The sequence below is a fragment of the Sorex fumeus genome, unplaced genomic scaffold (genome assembly GCF_029834395.1).
Source record: "Sorex fumeus unplaced genomic scaffold, SorFum_2.1 ptg000129l, whole genome shotgun sequence".
Lineage (NCBI taxonomy): Eukaryota > Metazoa > Chordata > Mammalia > Eulipotyphla > Soricidae > Sorex > Sorex fumeus.
In genome coordinates, this window is record NW_026606186.1 from 7,531,021 (window position 1) to 7,552,686 (window position 21,666).

General features: G+C 40.5%; 1 protein-coding gene and 1 pseudogene across 1 annotated transcript; both read right to left on the minus strand.

The window, feature by feature from the left end:
* Positions 1–451: 451 nt before the first annotated feature.
* On the minus strand, positions 452–6,949 carry LOC130045717 (olfactory receptor 1J4-like; annotated as a pseudogene).
* A 5,426-nt stretch (positions 6,950–12,375) lies between these two features.
* On the minus strand, positions 12,376–15,255 carry LOC130045718 (olfactory receptor 1G1-like). Its single transcript, XM_056138556.1, has 2 exons — positions 15,217–15,255; positions 12,376–13,314 (listed from the first exon to the last, which is right to left on the minus strand). Exons 1-2 carry the CDS (start codon positions 15,253–15,255, stop codon positions 12,376–12,378), a joined length of 978 nt encoding a protein of 325 aa, XP_055994531.1.
* Positions 15,256–21,666: the final 6,411 nt, after the last annotated feature.

Sequence of the window (21,666 nt, forward strand, 5' to 3'; positions counted from 1 at the left end):
GTATTTAAACTGTCCTTTTATAAGTACAATTTATTTATAGTGATTTCATTTGTTTATAATTTTAGTTGTTTAAAAATATATTTCTGTTATTCTGACATCTTGGTCATCTTTGTATCTTGTTCTGTTACTGTTTATATTCTGACAATGGCTTCTTGTTATTTGCAGGTTGAGTTTTAGAATGTTTTTATTGTATACACTGTGTAAAACAGACGATTAGTGATTAAGGTAGATATTTATCCTGGGGAATGGCTCCACGTCTTTTTCTATAAGGTTATTGCTCGGGGGTTATTAAATCATACCTGCTACTAGTTGCTGTAGTTAGTTGCAGTGTTCATCATAGTCTTCATATTCATCCTGTATTTCAGAGTGACTGTACTTCGCATTGACTTTGCATTAAGTGGGTAGTATTGGAAGATTGGATACTGGAGTATTGGAACATTTTTTTTCACCCTTAATTTTCATTAAGGTCTTGCTCATTGACCTAGAAAGAGAAGAACCTCCTTACAGTCTTAAACTATTTTTAGTGTTTGATTTAACCTAAGGCTCATAGTTAGAGCATAGTTTAATTACTTTATCCTTACTTTCAGGCAAAGACATTTTAAGCATTTTTCTCACACCTACAGTAAAAATAATTGTTCATTTTTTCTTTTTGTCTTTCGGGTCACACCCAGCAATGCTCAGGGGCCACTCCTGGCTCTGCACTCAAATGAGGTTTTTCTTAAACAAAAGAGGTAATAGTCAAATGATCTGAATAGTTAACAAAATAATAGCACTTCTTTAAAATCGTATTTTTAATTTTATTGTAGGTGAGGTAACATGGTTACAATAATGTTAGCATTTAGACTTTTTGTCTAGTGAGCCTCTGAGCCTTCGCTGAATCACCATCAGTATCCTTATTTCACTTCTGCTCTGCCTCTTACCCCTACACAGTTACCCTGGTCCTCAGCACTTGGTAGTCTCAGGTCTGTAGTCAAACTCCAAGTATTTGGTATTATCAGACACTTTCCATTCACTCTGTTTCTTTATATACCTCACATGAGATCATTCTGCATTTGTCCTTTCTATCTGACTTATTTTGATTAACATGATGATCTCTAGCTCCATTCATGTTATTTAGTCTGAAGAAAGTAGTAACTTAATAAGAAAAGATTCAGAAAAAGGATTTTGTCTTAGTATGTTTGCAATAATAAGATAAAAATTTGGATAAAGTAGTACTGATAGGATGCAGAGAAAGGAGCAACTTCACACAAAGTCGGTTGAAATAGAGATGATTAACAGCTTTGGAGCTATTTTGGAAGCATGTTTAATAAGGCTGAAAAAATGTACCACCCAGAAACTTTACTCTTAATATTTACTCTAATAATGTGGGAAACCTATAATATGATTTATTCACAAACATCTTAATTGCATCATTATTTATAAGAGTAAGAGCAATTAGTAAATCTAATCATCCAAAATGAAGGATGATGTATAAATGTGGTACCGTCTTCCACTGTATTAATTACAAGATGTTAATGAAAATTTAATAACCATAGTATTCAAAACAGTTAGAAGACTACGCAAAACACAGCACCTTAAAATTAAACCTACATACCAAGAGAAAAGGAGAAAAAGAATTTGTTTAACATATTCACAATGGTTACACTTTTTTTTTAGTGGCGATCCATGCCCAGTGGTGTTCAGGGCTTACTCTTGGCTCTGCACTCAGGGATCACTCCTGATGGGCTCAGGAAACACATGGGATGCTGGGGATCAAACCTGGATGGGTTGAATGCAAGGCAAACCCCTTAGCCACTTTACGATAGTTCCAGTCCTTATAGTGGTTACTCTTATAAAGGGATTACACATTTTTCTTTATATATTAGACATTTACTATAAAGACAGGAACAATTTTTCAGATGGAAAAAAATAAAGTTTTAATCGGAGGTTAAAAGTAAATTCTAATTACCTTTTGCAGTTTACAAATAAAGCCAGTTTACATGCTAGAGACATTAATCTGATTCCAAATATGCAACAAAACCAAATCTTTATCTTTCTGCATGTATTTCCTTTTCTAGAATATTCTTACCCTCTTTGGTCATACACAGATTCTGTAGTTATTTTCTAGAAGAGGTCAATCCACATAAATGAGTGTCTTCCAAAATAGGATCAAAATTGGTCCCCGAAACCCAAAGACTTAACTTGTCTTATCTTGCCAGAATTTCTTGTTTTACTTAGAAAACACATTTAATTGAGATATAGAGCTGACATACAATGTTTGTGTAGGTATGCAATGCTTTGCATTGTGCATTTGTGTATCACCCTATTATCACGTCACTTTTAACAGGTTAATTAACTGTTAAGTCCTTTTTGTGTGTTGATAAAACATTTGAAACTCTGATCTTTTAGCAGTTTTGAAGTACATATACAAAAACATGTTGCTAACCACAGTCACTGTCCTGTGCATTAGATTTCTTTTGATGAAGAATTTAGAGTCATGTACTGTGCTTCAATGGAGCTTCTTCCTTGTACATTTTCTGAGGTTTTGGGGGATGCTTCCAACTCAACTGATCTCTCTTCTCTCTCTCTTATTTTAGGAATTATGATTTGCAATATAGATGCTGAAAGGTTATCATGTATATCCCTACTTTCAACACTCAGTTCCTGTCCAGAATGATCATTTCCAATTAATGTTAGCAGACTTCATTTCCTTACAACTATTTTTAAGCCTAAGAATCCATTCTGACTCCAGGTGAGTTCCTAATTTTATAACAAGTAAGTTCCAGGGAAGAAGGCATGTTAGAAATCTTAGATTCAATCCAAGGGTGAACTTTTATGGAGTGGAATAACTTGCCCAGTTTTTTTTTGATAATTAAAACTTTATTGATTACACATTTTCCCCATGTTAAATATGTTCGACATATAGCTCAAGTCTTGGCCAATAAACGGTGCCTTTCTTATATGACTTGGAAAGTCTGTCTTCTCTCTAGAAAACTATGCTTTCTAACTTTTAGGTCCCTATCAAGCACATATCTGATCATAGTATTTTTTTTTTATTAGTGAAGCACCATGAGGTACAGTTGTAGATTTACAAATCTTTGTGCCTGAGTTTCGGTCATACAATGATCAAATACCCATCCCTCCACCAGTGCCCATTTCCCCCCACCCCCCCTCCCACCCTGCCTCTGTGGCAGGGCATTCCCCTTTGTTCTCTCTCTCCTTTTGGGTGTTGTGGTCTGCAAAAGAGGCATTGAGTGGCAATCATGTTCAGTCCATAGTCTACTTTCAACATGCATTTCCCCTCCTGGGAGGATCCTCCAAACACCTTTCATTTGGTGTTCCCTTCTCTATCTGAACTGCCCTTTCCCCTAGAATATCCGGCTGGCCTCTAAGTTATGGAGTAATCCTCCTGGTGTTGATCTCAGCTATTCTTAGGTATTGATCTCATATTTTATTGCTTTATATCCCCCAGATGAATGCAATTTTTCTATGTCTATCCCTATCTTTCTGACTCATTTCGCTTAGCATGATACTTTCCATATTGTACCACTTGTATGTAAATTTCATGACTTCATCTTTTCTAAGAGCTACATAGTACTCCATTGTGTAGATGTACCAGAGTTTCTTTAACCAGTCATCTGTTCTTGGGCACTCAGGTTTCTTCCAGTTTCTGGCTATTGTAAAGAGTGCTGCAATGAACAAACAAGTGCAGATGTCACTTCGACTACACATTTTTGCCTCTCTAGGGTATATTCCCAGGAGTGGTATCGCTGGGTCAAATGGGAGCTCAATTTCTAATTTTTTGAGAAACGTTCATACTGTTTTCCAAAAGGGCTGAACTAGTCGACATTCCCACCAACAGTGAAGGAGTGTCCCTTTCTCGCCACATCTGCGCCAGCATCGGTTGCTTTTGTTCTTTTGAATGTGGGTCAGTCTCTGAGGTGTGAGATGGTATCTCATTGTGGTTTTGATCTGCATCTCCCTGATGATTAATGATGTAGAGCATTTTCTCATGTGCTTTTTTGCCATTCGGATTTCTTCTTTGAGAAAGTTTCTGTTCATTTCATTGCCCCATTTTTGGATGGGGTTGGATGTTTTCTTCTTGTGGAGTTCCACCAGTATTTTGTATATCCTTGTTATCAACCCCTTGTCAGATGTGTATTCGGTGAATATCCTTTCCCATTCTGTAGACTGTCTTTGTATTTTGGTCACTGTTTCTTTGGAGGTGCAGAAACTTCTTAGTTTAAGATAGTCCCATTTATCTATCTCTGTTTTTACTTGCTCGGCCAGTGGTGTGGCATCTTTGAATGCCCAGTTTTAAAGCCCCTTTCATATCCTTTTTCCTCAGACTGTAGTTAAAGGGGTTCAGTGTGGGAGTAACCATTGTGTGTATCACAATGTGTATTGTGTATTCCAGTATCTTCTGAGTAGGAGGATGAAGGCTGGAAATAGACCAGAAAGACAGCTCCATAGAAAAGATTAACAACTGTCAGGTGAGATCCACATGTGGAGAAGATTTTGTATTTCCCCCCTGCTGAAGGGACCTTGAGGATAGTGTGGATGATGTGAGCATAAAAGACCAGGACACAGGTGAGGGGCACCACTCCTGAGAGGGCTGCTTCGGCAAACATCATGAGCTGAAAACTCCAGGTGTCTGAACAGGAAAGTCTGAGGAGGGGCAGGAGATCACAGAAGAAGTGTGGGATGGCACGGGAGGCACAGAAGGAGAACTGAGACATGAGGAGAGTGAGTGAGAAGGCCAGGAGGTGGGAGCAGAGCCAGCACATGGTGACCAGGAGCAGGCAGCGTTGGGGATGCATGATGAGGGGTGTAGTGGAGAGGAAGGCAGATAGCCACATAGCGGTCATATATCATGATGACCAACAGGAACTTTATTGTTCAAGCAATTCCCTTCATACAGAAGAATTTCCCCAGAATCTTACTAGTGGAAAAGGCCATAAAGAAAGACAGTATTTGGTAATAGAGAAATTGCCAACATTTTTCCATCAAAAAATCACAAACTGGGGGTATGATGCCGCCAACAGGTCAATCTGTACCTGTGAGGCAAGTGCATCAGCATCCTGATGGTACTGTCAGACTTTCAGATACCCCAAAATTGCTGCTATGACTTTGGACAGACTCCAAAAACTTGGGGCAAAGTTTACCAAGAAAGTAAACAGCCAAAAGTTAGGTATGTGGGCGACACACCCACAAATCACCTCCGGCTCAGCTATATAATTGGAGGCATGGCCTCTCTGGTTCCTGATCGAACTGCTTAACGGCCATGATCCCAGAGACTCGGAAACGAATCTCAGAACCCAAAGGCGTTTGGCAGAAATGCGTCCTGTTCCTGCAGTAGGTTACTGGCGCTGGGCCACTCCAGGTGGGAATAGGCTTCGTGCCTTGGCCTGTTCCTTTTGGCGGCCCAGTGACCGCCATCCTCCAGAGGCCACTGGACAGTCAGGTTTGGGCCTGCAGTGATGAGACAAACGGGGCCTCACCAGATGGGGGTGGAACTGGCCCTTTCCTCCCCATCCCAATGGGATCCCGAGTTGCCGCCTACAAATGGCCTCTCTGGCTACTGATCAAGCTGATTAATGGCCATGATCTCAGAGACTCAGAAACAAATCTCGAAACCCAGTGGCTTTTAACAGAAATGCATCTCTAACACATACAAGGTGGTCGCCGCCTCAGAGTTTATAGGAAAGCCAGGTATGAGCCGTCGGTGACGGGGCAACTGCAGTCTCATGGGAAGGGGGACAGTACCGGTTCGTCCTTCATGCCCTACCGAGGTTACGAGTTGCCCCCCACGAGCGGCTGTCTGGCACAGCCATGGCTCCAGAGGTAAAAGGACTTAATCCAGAACCCGGCAGCTTGTGGCAGAAAAGTGAATGGACCATGTGTTAAACTACAGCGCCATGCCTCCCAGGGAGGGAAAGTGTGTTGCTCCCTTCTACCTTCCCCCCTCCCCCGCCGCCAGCAGCAAGATGGCCACCGCCTCAGAGCTTATAGGAAAGCCAGGTATGAGCTGGCGGTGATGGGGCAACTGCAGTCTCATGGGAAGGGGAGCGGTACCAGCTCTTCCCTCACGCCCTACCGAGGTCATGAGTTGCACCCTACGAGTGGCTCTTGCCACAGCCATAACACCAGATGCACAGAAACCAATCTCGGAATTATCTGGCTCTTTGCAGAAATCCAAAATTGTGGCCGCATGACATTATATGATTCTCATAACCAGCTATCAAAAACAAGTATTTCACAATCCCTTTTCAGCAATTCTGATTGTTGGGGGGGAAATTCTAAACAATAATGGTGCATCTTTTGTCGAAATAATGAATGTAATCAATGTAGAGAAGAGTTAAGTATAAATCATCTGCTTCACAGGCATTGGGAGGGATGGGAGGGGATATATTGGGGTTCTTGGTGGTGAAAAATGAGTACTGGTGAAGAGAAAGGTGTTTGATCATTGTATGACTGAGACAAACCTGAAAGCTTAGTAACTTTTCCCACAGTGATTCAATAAATAAATATATGAAGAAAAATAAATAAATAAAATTATGAAAAAAAAAGTAAGGTGGAGTTCATGCCCAATTCAATTAGCTAATCAGTGGCTGAATAAATAGCAGTACTCCTACATAAAAAAAATAAAACTTATAAGGCAAATTAACTGGAAATGTCAGAAAAATAAAGAGATCAAGGACATTATACTTAAAATCAATTTAATTTTAAGTTACTATAGCTTCCTTATAATGTATATTTTAACCTATGAAAAGCCAATGCAATTTAATATAAGGTAATATTGATACTAGTTGACTTTCAGGTGAGGCTCTTACCACTCCTAATCCTGTGTTTCAGCTATGCTAGTACTATTCTCATCGGTGGCCCCTTCCTGTCCAGAGAAACTCACCTGTCTGTGTTCCCTTCTTCTGAACTGAGAGAATTTAATGAAGAAAATGAATCCCACCTCCATTTCTGCTTTCTACTCAACTTTCTCTTCACTACTTCCTTTAAAAGTAAAAAGTAAAAAAAGTACTACCTCCTTTAACCACTTCTATTTTTTTCTGATTCTTTGGGTTGTTTTTGAGGGAGTGGTTGGGCCAAACTGGACTTTGTTCATGACTCTGTGTTTAGGGAACATACGTAGAGCTGGGGATCTGACCCAGGTCAGTCACATGCAACACAAGCACCTTACCCACTGGACTATTTATCTGGCTCATTTTTTTTTTCTGATTATGTACCTTTATTTCTTTTAAAATATACTTAAATCTTTATTTTTTTTTTGTTAAAACACGATGATTTACAACGTTTTTCATGATATAGTTGTTCCAGGATTTAAGTTCCAACATTACCAGTGTGACCTTCCCTCCACCAATGTCCCCAGTTTCTCTCCCAACACCAACCTGCCCTCTTAGTCACATAAATTTTTTTTTTATTTATTTATTGAATCACCGTGGGAAAGGTTACAAAGCTTTCAGGTTTAGGTCTGTCATGCAAATATCAAACACATTTCCCTTTACCAATACTTTTTTTTTTACCATGAAGAACCCCAATAAAACCCCACCCCCCACCCCTCCCAGTCCCTGTGGGGCAGATGAATTCTAGTTAACACTCTATCTGCTTTGATTAGATTCATTGTTTCAATAAAAGATTCACCACTATTATTTAGAGTTTACCCCCCCCCCCCCAATCAGACAAGCTGAAAAAACATTGTGACGTGATTTGCTTTCTACAGCTGGGTTCAAGAATTAAATGTTGGTTTTGGATTTCTGCTATTTTACCTATTGACCCTGGAAGTATTTCTACTGAAAGTCAGATAGTTAAGAAATTGGTTTCTGTGTTCTGGAGTCGTGGCCGTGCTGGAGAGCCGCTAGTGGGGAGCAACTGGTGGCCTCGGTAGGGCGTGAAGGGCGGACCGAAACACCCCCTTCCCATGAGGTTTTAGTCGCCCCCACTCCCCCGGCTCATACCTGCTGTCCACAAGGCTCCCATGCGGCCGCCATCTTTCTTTCCAGAGAGGAGAAGGCGACTGGGGCAACACCCTTTCCCCTCCGGACAGACATGATGGCCTGGATTAATGCATAGTCCTTTCACTTTTCTGCTCCAAGCTGCCGGGTTCTGCATTAAGTCCCTGTGCTTCTGGGGCTGTGGCCCTGCTGGAGAGCCACTCGCGAGTCACATAAAATTTTACTTTGTATTCCTTGCTCCAACAAAACTGAAATGGCGAATAGAATGATCAGAAAATAAATCAGTAGGAGCCAATTTGTAATTACTATCTGATTTTAACCTAGGTAAATAAGGAAATTAAAACCATTTAATACAATAAAATAAACTTAAATGGCAAATAAAATGATCAGAAAATAATTCAGTAAAGCCACTTTGTGACTGCTATCTGATTTTAACTGATAAGGAAATTAAAACCATTTAATACAATAAAATGAAATGCCTATTCTCATTTGCATAAGTAAGTTTTCAACTCTGGTATTTAAAATATATCGCATTAAATTTTATTTTGCACTTAGATATCATCATGTCTTACCTGTCATTAATAAAACAAAAAATTCTCTGTTAATAATTTTTGGAGTTTACATGAAATAGGTCAGACTTATGTATGCAAATTTCTCCTGTACACTTTTTGAAACACTGTGGTTTATAAAGTTGTTCATGATGATTTGTTACAGGCATTCACTATTCTAACACCAACCCCACCACCACTATTACTCTCCCTCCACCATTGTCTTCAATTTTCCCAATCATCCCTCAAACCTGGCCCCTTAACAGACCCACAACAATAATTTATTTTATATTGCTTGTTACCAATAAATTGCTAATGAAATTATCAAAACATAGTGGGTAGGGCATTTGCCTTGCATACAGCTGGCCCGGCGACCCAGGCTAGATTCCTCCGCCCCTCTCTGAGAGCCCGGCAAGCTACCAAGAGTATCTTGCCCACCCGGCAAAGCCTGGCAAGCTACCCAGGATGTATTCGATATGCCAAACACAGTAACAGCAAGTCTCACACTGAAGATGTTACTGGGCCCTCTTGAGCAAATCAATGAACAACGAGAGGACAGTGACAGTGATTTCTTTAGAAGAAAGTATAAATTATTGTATCTCACCATGGAAACAAGTCCTTGTATGAGGGCTTAATAAGATGTTGCTAAAAGTTAAGGTTTCTGTATTAATGTTTCTGTTAGCTGATTGGTTGGCTTCCATGTTATATCCTATCCAGTCTGGTGTGCTATTATTGGATTATAAGAGTTGTAGAGTAATGGCTGTGCACTCTAGGATATCCAAAATATTTAACTGGGCAGTACAACTGGAGTTAAATTTTTAATTGGGTGGTGGCTTTTGGATGTGGACATGACTGCTGGACTCCCAGCAGTGCAAGGAGGTGGAGGGAGGTAGCTCATTCTGACTCTGAGAAAGCCTGGAAATTTCTGTCACAGGGACCTGTCATATACCTGAGTTCTTGAAAGGTTAATTTCTCTGTGAGGCTCGATCTGGAGACATTGGGGGCTGGCTGGAAGCATGGTGATGACATTGGAGTGTTGCAGTGAACAGCTGTGGGGGTTCTGTTTGTGTGGATGCTGGCTTGCCCCCCTCCAGTGTGCCTCAGATATTCAACCAGGAATGGGTATTCAAGAAATTTTGCGACTAGTTGATCTCTTTTGAGATTTATTTATGAGTCTCTTGAGCAAGGCTGGTAGATATGCTTACGTGGTGGTGCTGGTGTTTCTTCTTTTCAAAAAAGATTTGGTTTGCTTAGCATTTTTCTCAATAAAAGAGTGGTCATATTGCACATTGTCCTCTTAATATTTCTAAAAAAACAATGGAAGATATATTTAAACAAAGATATTCAGGCTCTAGATTAAGTAAAATATCTATTATCTATCTATCTTTTTATGTATCTATAATTGCAACTATAGCATTTTTACTCAAAGGAGAAACAACAACAAAAAAATTGAAGACAGAAAGGCAATTGTGAAAAATTTCATCAGTGATTGTCTTTAAATAGAGATCTCTTCTTTTCCTTTCAATTTCTTTACATTTTACATTCTTATTATAATGCAACATATATTATTTTGAGTGAGGAAAAAAGAAATTAGCTAGAAATCAAAAACCAAGAACCAAGGAGTTGTCCTGTCAATCAATCTTTTTTTTTCCTTTTTGGGTCACATCCAGCGATTCTCAGGGGTTACTTCTGGCTTTGCATTCATTCTTGAGTAATTCCTTACTTCTGGTGGTGCTTGGGGACCATATGGGTTGCTGGGAACCAAACTCAGTAGGCCACGTGCAAGGGAAACACCCTACCCACTGTGCTATCACTCCAGCCCTTAATCTTCTTCTTCTTCTTCTTCTTCTTCTTCTTCTTCTTCTTCTTCTTCTTCTTCTTCTTCTTCTTCTTCTTCTTCTTCTTCTTCTTCTTCTTCTTCTTCTTCTTCTTCTTCTTCTTCTTCTTCGTCGTCACACTCGGGGATGCACCGGGGTTACTCCTGGCTCTGCACTCAGGAATTACTCCTGGCAGTGCTCGAAGGACCATATGGGATGCTGGGAATTGAACCTGGGTTGGTCACATGGAAGGCAAATGCCCTACCTGTTGTGCTATTGCTCCAGCCCCAATCAATAATCTTTTACTGCCAAAATTGTCAGAATCTTAGAGTATTTTGGCAGATGGGTGTTGGGGAGTGAATCCAGGGTCTCACACATACAAGACAGATGCTCTAGCACTGAGCTAAATCTCTGACCCTACTCACTGTTAGAGTCTTTGATCTAATCTTAGTTGTGTGATTTTAGAACAAGCTCTGAGCCATCTGTGCCTTTTACAACTGATATTTTCTGTTCACGAATCCAAGCAAATTAGTGTGTCTCTTCTTGGTTCATTTTTTTCTATGTAGAGGTTAGTACCCATGGGTGAGTTGTTTTCAAAGCTGATCTTGGAAAGGTTCCTGAATCTTAGTGCCTTTGAAGGTCTTGTCAGCGCTTGTTGGGTGGGACCTGTCAGTTAAAGACTCACTGAACTGTGTTGTTGAATCTGTTTGAGTTCATTCTCTCAGTTCTTTCCACTGTCTCATTGGAATCTTCTTGGAGACCCCTACCAACTAAGGAAGTAATTATTGAAAACATTACTTCCTTCTTAAGGTTCCCTTTGCCCACATCCACCCCAACGTCTCTCAACTTTTGATTATCTTCCTGTTCCTTGGCACTTTATCTCTAACATCTTAGAACATTCACTTAAAAACTGTGATTGAGGGGCTGGAGCGATAGCACAGCAGGTAGGGAGGGCATTTGCCTTGCACGCGGCCAACCCGGGTTCGATTCCCAGCATCCCATATGGTCCCCTGAGCACCGCCAGGAGTAATTCCTGAGTGCAGAGCCAGGAGTAACCCCTGTGCATCGCTGGGTGTGACCCAAAAAGCAAAAAATAAATAAATAAAAAAATAAAAATAAGAGCTAATTTCAAGAATTGAAAGATGGCAGAGTGCAAAGCATCTAAATAGACTAGCAGAGAAAAAAATAAAGAAAAATAAATAAATAAATAAATAAAAACTGTGATTTGGTGCACATGCTGCCTGAGCACATGTGTTGCCTGCATCTCCCCTCTTGAGATGTGTACTTTCATGTTTTCATGTCTAATGCTGGGATGGGTGTGGGGACTCTCTCTGCCCTTGGAGAAGCCAAGGCTCTCTTTCAAGTAGGTCACTCTCTCTCTCACTTTCTCTTCCTCCTTCCCTTCAAAACCTCCAAATAAAAACTGTGTAATTTCAAAAAACAGCAACAGCCAAAAAATGCATAAAAAACCCCCCAAAACCTGTGTGATTAGAGAGATGCAAATATTTCAGAAATACACTTGGGTGAACAGCTTAGGAATGCCTCCCCGAAGAGGCATATGAAAGTAAGGATCGGGGAAGATGCACACTTTAAACCCAGGCTTTGGGGAGGAAGTAGGAACTTTAAAAGACAACAATTTTTTTCCAAGTTGTAAAAAAAGGCCTACTGTCATAAAAATTGGGTATTCTGTTTTCTTTCTTTTTTTTAGAGTCAATTTTCAAATGCAGATGGCCTATGCTTTCTGCACCCTTGTTTCAGTGCACTGCAGATTACACTCAACTCTGGTCTCTCACCTTATAGCAATAGTTTGAATCTGAAGTTTTCCTTGTCTCTATACTTTGATGCAATTTGTGCTTTAATACCCTATAGGGGTTGTTGACCACTCCATCTCTCTAGACTGCAACCCGGTCCATGATCATTGATCCTACTCCAGTCCATCCACCTTTTGCTTGCTAATTATGTGTGAGACACTCATCATTCATTCTGCCTTGAAATTAGCTTTTAGTTATTGAATAAGTAAACCCAAAACGGAAGGCTTTTGGAAAAGTCTTTTCTGGAGAAAACCCCTCATGTATTGGAGCATTTATTCCAGGCAAGAAGTTTCCACAAAGCCCCTTTCATATCCTTGTTCCTCAGACTGTAGATAAAGGGGTTCAGCATGGGAGTAACCATTGTGTATACCACAGATGCCATCATTCCAGTGTCTTCTGAGTAGGAGGATGAAGGCTGGAAATAGACCAGAAAGACAGCTCCATAGAAAAGATTAACAACTGTCAGGTGAGATCCACACGTGGAGAAGATTTTGTGCTTCCCCCCTGCTGAAGGGACCTTGAGGATAGTGTGGATGATGTGAGCATAAGAGACCAGGACACAGGTGAGTGGCACCACTCCTGAGAGGGCTGCTTCAGCAAACATCATGAGCTGAAAACTCCAGGTGTCTGAACAGGAAAGTCTGAGGAGGGGCAGGAGATCACAGAAGAAGTGTGGGATGGCACGGGAGGCACAGAAGGAGAACTGAGACATGAGGAGAGTGAGTGAGAAGGCCAGGAGGTGGGAGCAGAGCCAGCACGTGGTGACCAGGAGCCGGCAGCGTTGGGGATGCATGATGAGGGTGTAGTGGAGAGGAAGGCAGATGGCCACATAGCGGTCATATGCCATAACGGCCAACAGAAAGTCATCCAGCAATGCCAATGTCATGAAGAAATACATCTGCAGAAGGCATCCAGTGTAGGAGATGGTGTAATGATGTGTCTGGAGGTTGACCAGCACTTTAGGGACAATAGTGCAGGAGAAGCAGGTGTCGATGAAAGACAAGTTGGCCAGGAAGAAGTACATTGGGGTGTGGAGGTGATGGTCAGAGCCAATGGCCAGGATGATGAGCAGGTTCCCCACTATGGTGACCAGGTACATGCCCAGGAAGAGCCCAAATAGGAGTGGCTGCTGTTCAGGGTGTTGAGAGAAGCCCAGGAGGAGGAAGTCAGAGATTGGGGTGAAGTTTGTAGTTTCCTTGCAAGGCAGAGAGATGAGAGGAGTCTGTTAATTTATGGAAGCTGGGCGTCTAAATATAACACACTCTGAGTTTTCTCTATCTTCTGCTCTAGAGAAGTGTGCATCCTGGTTGGTCCTTCCCTGCCCTCAGTGTAAGGAGGCCAGTTTTATATTTACCCAGAGAAATTCCCAAGGTTGCAAGCCACCTGGTCTGAGTGTTTGCCACTTGGCAGCATGTGTAACTGCCTAACAGAATCATGACATTTTTACTGAGATAACAGATACCGGTCAGCTACTGTGAAGGGTTGTATTACTATTGTCATTGTGCATAAGAGTTGATGAGATGTACTTTAGGGAACACAGTGTAGCTTCAGACCTTTGGATGGGGTGCGTACTGTTCTGCTCTCACATGACACTAACATTTTGACTTCCTTGCTTTTCTGGCATCTAAGATAATTTTTGACTTCCTTGCTTTTCTAAGATAAAAGTTGTTTCCCTCACCCGCTGGTTTTCTTGAGTGGGCCAATCGCTCAAATCATTTTAAGTTTCTTCATCAAGCATGATGTATAATCAAAATGAGAGACTCCAAACATTACTTTGAATTAGTGCCATGAAGACAATTGCAACAAGTTCTCAATATATCTTTCTTATCTGACCTAATTTGACCCTCTTTACTCTTTCTTGGCATGGCCCAGGAACCGTTTAACCATTTTGGCTTCAGTGTCTTTATTCATTTGCAATAATGGCATGTACTCTATAGTGTTTTTCATGAGGAATAAATTAAATGATGATTTTTATTATATATTGACTATGCCTGGAATATAGTGAGTGCTCATCATTTTGTATAATTGTTGTTTATTGCTGCTTTAAAAAGTGAGGACAAAATTATTTCATGTCTAAATCATTGCCAGGACTTGCACACTATGGAGGAATTAGTACCCAAAGCCATCATCATTGCTATCACATTTATGTGGTCATGTTTTTATTCAGAACTGCCAATGGCAGAGTATTTGTAGTGACATTTTTATAAGCAAGTAAAAACTTGGTTAAACAACTTACTCATCAGATGTTTCAAATAATTAGTTGTGATATTAAATATGGAGTAGCCTTTTGTTAATAATTAAAAATTATTGATAAATGAGATTTTCTATTTGTGGTCAAATCTGCAGTGCCTGACTTACTTATTCCTGTGGGGGTCAGGGGGTGGCGGTGGGAATGAGGGACCATGCAGTGGTGGATATTGAGCCTAGGGCATCTGCATGCAAAGCATACCTTTCAGTCCTATAAGATACATTTCCATTCTTTTTTTTTAAAAGAATGTTAAATAATAGGTAAACTATAAATATAGGTAAACTATAAATATATGTGGAGGAGCATATTACTGGTATTAACTGAACATGGTTCCTGAGAGAGTTTCTGGTAACTGCACCGAATGGACTAAGAAAGATTAGCTTTATTTTATTTATTTAATTAATTAATTAATCAATTTTTGCTTTTTGGGTCACACCTGGCGATGCACAGCATTTATCCCTGGCTCTGCACTCAGAAATTACCCCTGCCAGTGCTCAGGGGACCATATGGGATGCTGGGAATCGAACCCAGGTTGGCCGCATGCAAGACAAATGCCCTATCTACTGTACTATCGCTCCAGCCCTTAGCTTTATTTTAACATGGGTTCATGTATCTGATGGACTTTCAGAAAGGTGACCTGAGAATGAGTTGTATGCTTTTAGGTTAGGCTGTGAGGGATGTGATGATCACAGACATAGACATTCTTCACAATGAACAGAAAGATAATAATAAAGAGGGATAGAGGAATTAAATGATAAAAAAAAAAGAATGGAGATGCTCTCTGGGCTTTAAGCATGTCTCTGTGTGTAGCCTCTATGCTCTTTAACTATCTCTGTGTCTAGTTCTTACCTGGAGTTGCTGAGCAGCCTGAATCTCTGACATGTCCATGAGGACAATTGGGCTCTGCTGACCTACTGTCAACCCAGGAAGACATAGTTGAAGGCACACAGCCCTGTCCTATCTATTGGACAGCATAGACTGAAGACTCAGGGCTTTCACAGGACCCAGGAGGAGTAACCAGCTTTTCATAGACAGTGTCCCCTGGGACTCAATCCCAGACCTCCTAGTTAGAGAAAGGATGGTGCAATTGTCCAATAACCTGGCTATTCCCTTTGAGCTGTGGTCTCCTGAAACCAGCACTGTCAGTGAAAATCTCCATCAGAACGACCAGGTCTGGGATCCAGTCGTGAATTTTTTTCTCTTGGGAGAAGGCAGCTTGGATGCATATTTCCAATCCTGGACTGTCCCTTCCACTGTCATGGACCTGACATTTTCTAACTGGAGCACACTCTTCATGCAGGAAGAGAGTGTGTTCCAGGAAATAAGTGAAAAATAGACAAAAGCCATAATAGAACACAATTATTGCCTTCAAACGCCATGTCTAAAAGGAAGCATTGTTCATTTGTATGACCCTAGAGCAAATCAATGAACAACAGGAGCACAGTGCTACAGCGTAGTGCTATGACCCTAGAGATAGAGCTGACTTACCCACAGAGCTCTAGATAAGGTGCTATGTTTGGAGTTTCAGATTCATTTTTGCTTTAAGTTTTTTATATCAATATATAAAAGTGAATATAAATAACACGTATTATTTAAGGAACTTGATTGAAATGGATGTCCACTCTCCCACCATGCACTTTTTAAAATTTTTTTTATTAGTGAAACACCATGAGGTACAGTTATAGACTTGTAAATTTTTGTGCTTGGGTTTCAGTTATACCATGATCAAGTACCCATCCCTCCACCAGTGCCCATCCTCCACCACCACCGGTCCCAGCATCCCTCCCACCCCCCATACTCCCCAATCCCACCCTGCCTCTGTGGCAGGGCATTCCCCTGTTTTCTCTCTCTCTTCTTTTGGGTACTGTGTTTTGCAAGAGAGGAATTTAGTGGCAATCATGTTTGGTCTATAGTCTACTTTCAGCATGCTTCTCCCACCCTGGGAGGATTCTCACAACAGCCTTTATTTGGTGCTCTCTTCTCTATCTGAGCTTCCTTTTCCCCTAGCACGTGTGGCTGGCCTCCAAGTCATGGAGCAAAATTCCTGGTCCTAATCTCAGCCATTCCTGGGTGTTAGTCTCCCACACCATGCACTTTAAAGAGCTGATGGTTTCACTCCTTTAGAATTCCTTGAGTGAACCTCTTTTCATATTCCTTTCCTTCTCCTTTAGATAAATCAATATTTTGCATGTAATGTGCCATTTTGTTGTGTTTGTAGTTTGCTGCTTATGCTCTTCTGTCTTCAATGTGTACAGTATTCTTTGATTTTGCACATTTTGTCCTTTCTGTACAAGGAACTTTACTTTTTTGCATCCATCTATAAATTGATTATTTTGTTCAAAGTAGCTCTTCAGTTCTTTCATAGGCTGCATAAAGTCCAGGGGCATTCCTGCTGACGTACTTATGGTGGACTTTGCTTTTCATTCCACATTCTTGTTTTCCATTGAGTTTTAAATTTTAGAAGTTCATATTTGGAATCATGTGTATAATGTTTATGATTCTCTCAGAAGTTTCTAGGGTAGCACTTTACAGTAAAATGCTTAGTATTTCCACAATCGGTAGAATGTATATTCACTAATTTTGTTTTAATTAAAAAGATTAAATAATACAATACTACTTTAATACACATATTAAAGACTGACAATAGCCCAGTATAAATCCACAGCATGTTTTTTTCTGTATTTAGTATTATTTCATTTTGTATGTTAAAGAAATAAATGCAACAATTGGAAGAAATCAATTACAATCTGCTAAAGTTTTTAAAAAATGGCACAGATAGCTATATAAAGCTCAAATATTCCCCAGAAGAGAAAATTTTTAAATGATTATCTCTGTATAGTTTTTCAACTTTAGAAGACAAACTTGTTAGCATGTGAAGCTTTTTGTCATTTTTCATTCACCATTTTTATCTCTGTCTTAATTTTGCCTGTTTTTGAATTTTATGTATGTGCACTCACCATTATGTTAGCTTTTTTGCTTCCCCTTTCTTATTTTGTTCTGTATTTTGTTTGTGGGGTCTTCTTGATTGCAGTGCATAGTGTTAGTTTGTTCATTTCCAAGTTCTGAGTCACTCTGTTATAGCATGACGCCATACCCAGATGTCCCCTACTTTCTGAAAGTGCACATTCTGCTGTTTAATTTTCTCAAAAATCTTACATTAGTGCCAGAATTAGCTGTATGAGAAAAATTGGGAAAGGAGTTTTAATTTTCATACATGGTGAACTGTGTAAGCAGCACTCACCATTGGTTTTATGGCAGGTCATTCTAGAGGCAATGTGCCTTACGGGACAAGAGTTGCACCACCTAGATCCTTCCTGGATAACCATTTTTAGAATGTTGTGTGTATCATATCACTCCTGTTTGTACTATGGACTAGTGTCTTTGTTTTGGTTTGTTATTTTTATGATTTGGTAGGATTGTCAACAACACTGTCCTCCTGTTGTTTATTGACTTGCTCGAGCAGGCCCAGTAACGTCTCCATTGTGAGACTTGTTGTTACTGTGTTTGGCATATTGAATATGTCAAGGGGAGCTTGCCAGGCTTTGCCATGTGCGAGAGATACTCTTGGTAGCTTGCCGGGCTCTCTGAGAGGGGTGGAGGAATTGAACCCGGCTCGGCCGGGCTGGCTGCGTGCAAGGCAAATGCCCTACAACTGTGCTGTCATTATTTCGGTAATCGTTACATTTTTCCCCCCATATAAATTAATGGCAAAGCTATGAATAAAGCTCAGTGGTATAAATCACCTGTCTTTCAAAAATGTCCTATGTTCCATCCCTGACACTATAGAATAGATAAATAAAAATCAAATTAATGGAATTGCTTCTTTGTTTTATACAATTTCTGCTTGGAATGGCTTAGTTGGAAATATAGACTTCTGAATAGTAAGGAAAACCAGTGTTTACCATATTATTTATTGCTGAAACAATAGTTTACTGCAAAATTTTTTTGTTTTGTTTTGTTTTGTTTTGAGCACCTGGTGGTGCTCAGGACTTACTTCTGGCTCTGCACTCAGTAATTCTCATGGCGGTGCTCACATCATGAGGGATTCCGGGGATTGAACCCAAGTTGGCTGTGTGCAAGGTAAGTGTGCTACCCTCTGTGATATCTCTTCAGGTCATTGTTTAAATTTTTGGCTGTTAGAAATAGTGATCATTCTTGCTATTTTTTGACATACATATTTATTCATTTTTCTTCATAACTAGGAGTGCTGACTTCCAGGATATCCAGAGTTTCTGTTTTAGTAAAGAAAGTCAAAACAGCTTCAAAGGATCTGGCATTTCTACCAGCAGCAGGTGAGAATTTCAGCTATGCTACAATCTTTTTTTTAATAATTAAAAATATTTTATTTTTATTTATTCACAGGGCTAGAGCGATAGCACAGCGGTAGGGCGTTTGCCTTGCATGCAGCCAACATGGCCGACCCGAGTTCGATTCCTCCGCCCCTCTTGGAGAGTCCAGCAAGCTACCGAGAGTATATCGCCCGCACGGTAGAGCCTGGCAAGCTCCCCGTGACATATTCGATATGCCAGACACAGTAACAACAAAGTCTCCAATGGAGACGTTACTGGGCCCGCTCGAGCAAATCGATGATCAACGGGAGGGCCTTTACCTTTACCTTTTACCTTTATTCACAGGTGCACAATAATTTACTTTATATTGCTTACAACTAAATAGCTCAAGGAATTATAAAAAATAGTTCAGTGAAAGAACATTTTTGAAAATTTTTATGTCTCACCACAGAGTAGTTAAGTCCTTGCCTAAGAATTTACTAAGCTGTTCATTGTTAGTTGAGCCTCCTGTGTTAATCGTTTTTGTTTATTGAGTTTAATTGGCTTCTATGTTACTTTTTCATCTAATTTGATGTGCTCCAACTGGAATTTCAGTGTTGTGGAATTTGTGCCAAGAGGTCCAGAGACTTCAGAATCTGTAGTCTTGGCCCATGAGTGGACATGGTGGTGGCTGTGTGAGGTGGATGTGGCTGCTGGGGCTTCAGGAAGTAGAGAGGGGAGGGGGAGATTGCCGGTCCCCAGTTCAAGAAGACCCCAGAGTTCTCAGCCTGGACACTGGAATATCTGAATCTTTTTGTGGTCTGGCTTTTCTTCAGAGATTATTAGTGAAGTAGTGGAGTTGAGTAGTTGGTATGACTGCAGTGGTGGGGTGTGGGTGCAGCTTCCGGGGCTTCTGCAGGGTGGGAACTCAACCTCAGACCCCTCCCTAGGGTACCCAGAGATTTCATCTGGGAGGATAACCATCACATACTACAATATTGATACCATCTTATGGTGTCCATCTTTGTCACTATTGTTATTTTATTGGCCGGTGGAAACTTACATTGTTTTGATTTTGTTTTTCAGTAGTTAATAATAAAGAGTTCAAGAACTTTGAAATGCTTGGCACTCTGGTTTCCTAAGTTTGAAAATGCTTCCTTAATATTTTTGCTCAATCTTTTTTTTTTACTTTTTTCTTTTTTAATTTTTATTAGTGAGACATCATGAGGTACAGTTGTAGACTTACAAATTTTTGTGCTTGGGTTTCAATTATCACAATCACACAATCACAAATCATCCTGTTATTCGTCGATTGCCTCGAGCAGGCCCCAGTAACGTCTCCTTCATCCTAGCCCTGAGATTATATTCAAGGCTCTTTAGGAGAATGAGACCCATCATTGTTACTGGTATTTGGCATATTGGGTACGCCACGGGGAGTTTGCCAGACTCTGCCGTGTGGGCAGGCTATATTCGGTAGGCTGCCAGTTTGTCAAAGTAGGAATGAGATGTCATAATAAGATGTCGCGCGGCCGCCAATGGTTGGGGCCGGGACCTGGTGGGGGTGGGGAGGAAAGCTCAACCTGCTCCCCTCCAAGGGATCCCGGCGAGCGAGGACAGTCAGGCGCAGGGGCAGGAGACTGCACTGTTCTCTTCCAGGAGCTGGTTTTTATAGTCTCTGAGTCTTGGCCGTTGATGGGATTACACGGCACCAGGGGGCCAGTTGGTTTCAATTATACAATGATCAAATACCCATCCCTCTACCAGTGCCCATTTCCCACCACTATGGATCTCAGTATCCCTCCCACCCCCCCACACCCCGTCCCCCCCCTGCCTCTGTAGCAGGGCATTCCCTTTTGTTCTCTCTATCCTTTTGGGTGTTGTGGTTTGCAAAAGAGGCATTGAGTGGCAATCATGTTTGGTCTATAGTCTACTTTATTTATTTATTTATTTTTGTTTTTGGGTCACATCGGCAATACACATGGGTTACTCCTGGCTCTGTACTCAGGAGTCATTCCTGGCAGTGCTCAGGGGACCATATGGGGTGCTGGGAATCGAACCTGGGTTAGCTGCATGCAAGGCAAACGCCCTACCCGCTGTGTTATCACTCCAGCCCCTCAATCTTTTATTGAGTTATGTTTTATTCTGATTAATTTGGAAAGTTTAAAAGTGTTCCAGATACAAGTTCATTGATGATTACATGTATAGCAGGGCATGACATAAAACAAAAGAATTGAAAGGATGGAATTTAATGTTGTCTTCTTATATGGAATTTGAATGTTTCAGTAATTAATATTTGTCTCTGTAGACGTTTATGAGGTCATTTAGTGCACCTTACAGTATTGGTTTAATGACCAAGAACTTCTTTAATTGTGTGTCTCTGAAGTTTCCTGTTGCACCATAAAATTTGCATGATATTTTGAATAAGGTATTCAAAATAAAGTATTACGAGTTCAATAATGTATCATTGTTTTGATGTATACCACAGTGTGTTGGTTATATCATGCCATTCTCTTTCAGTCCATGAGGGTTTTATTAGAAATATATGTTTGATTTTTATGGGGGATCCCTTATAGGTATTAGTTTTTACTTTGTTCTTGCAGCTCTCAGTTTAGTATCTTTTGCCATTTTTATTATGATGTGTCTTAAGGTGTTTCTGTGTTTGGGTTTATTCTTATTTGGAACTCTGAGCTTCTTGGATCTGGGACTTATGTTGATCTTCAGATAGGGGAGCATTGGGCCATTATTTTTTTCTCTCCAAATCTGCCTCAATTTCTTCTTCCTCTTTTTTAATTTGGAAGTTATTTCTCTTCAGACAATTCCATAGATCTCAGATATTTTCTCCATTTCTCTTTATTTTATATTTTTATTTATCTGCTATTATTTACAAAGTTGTTGACAATAGAACTTTAGGTACACTCTTTTCAAACTCCAGTCTTACCAACAGTGTCCAAGTCCCTATACGAGTGTCCCCAGGTCCTCTCCCACCCCCACTGTCTCCTTGACAGACACATTTTTAAGCTTGATTGTTGTA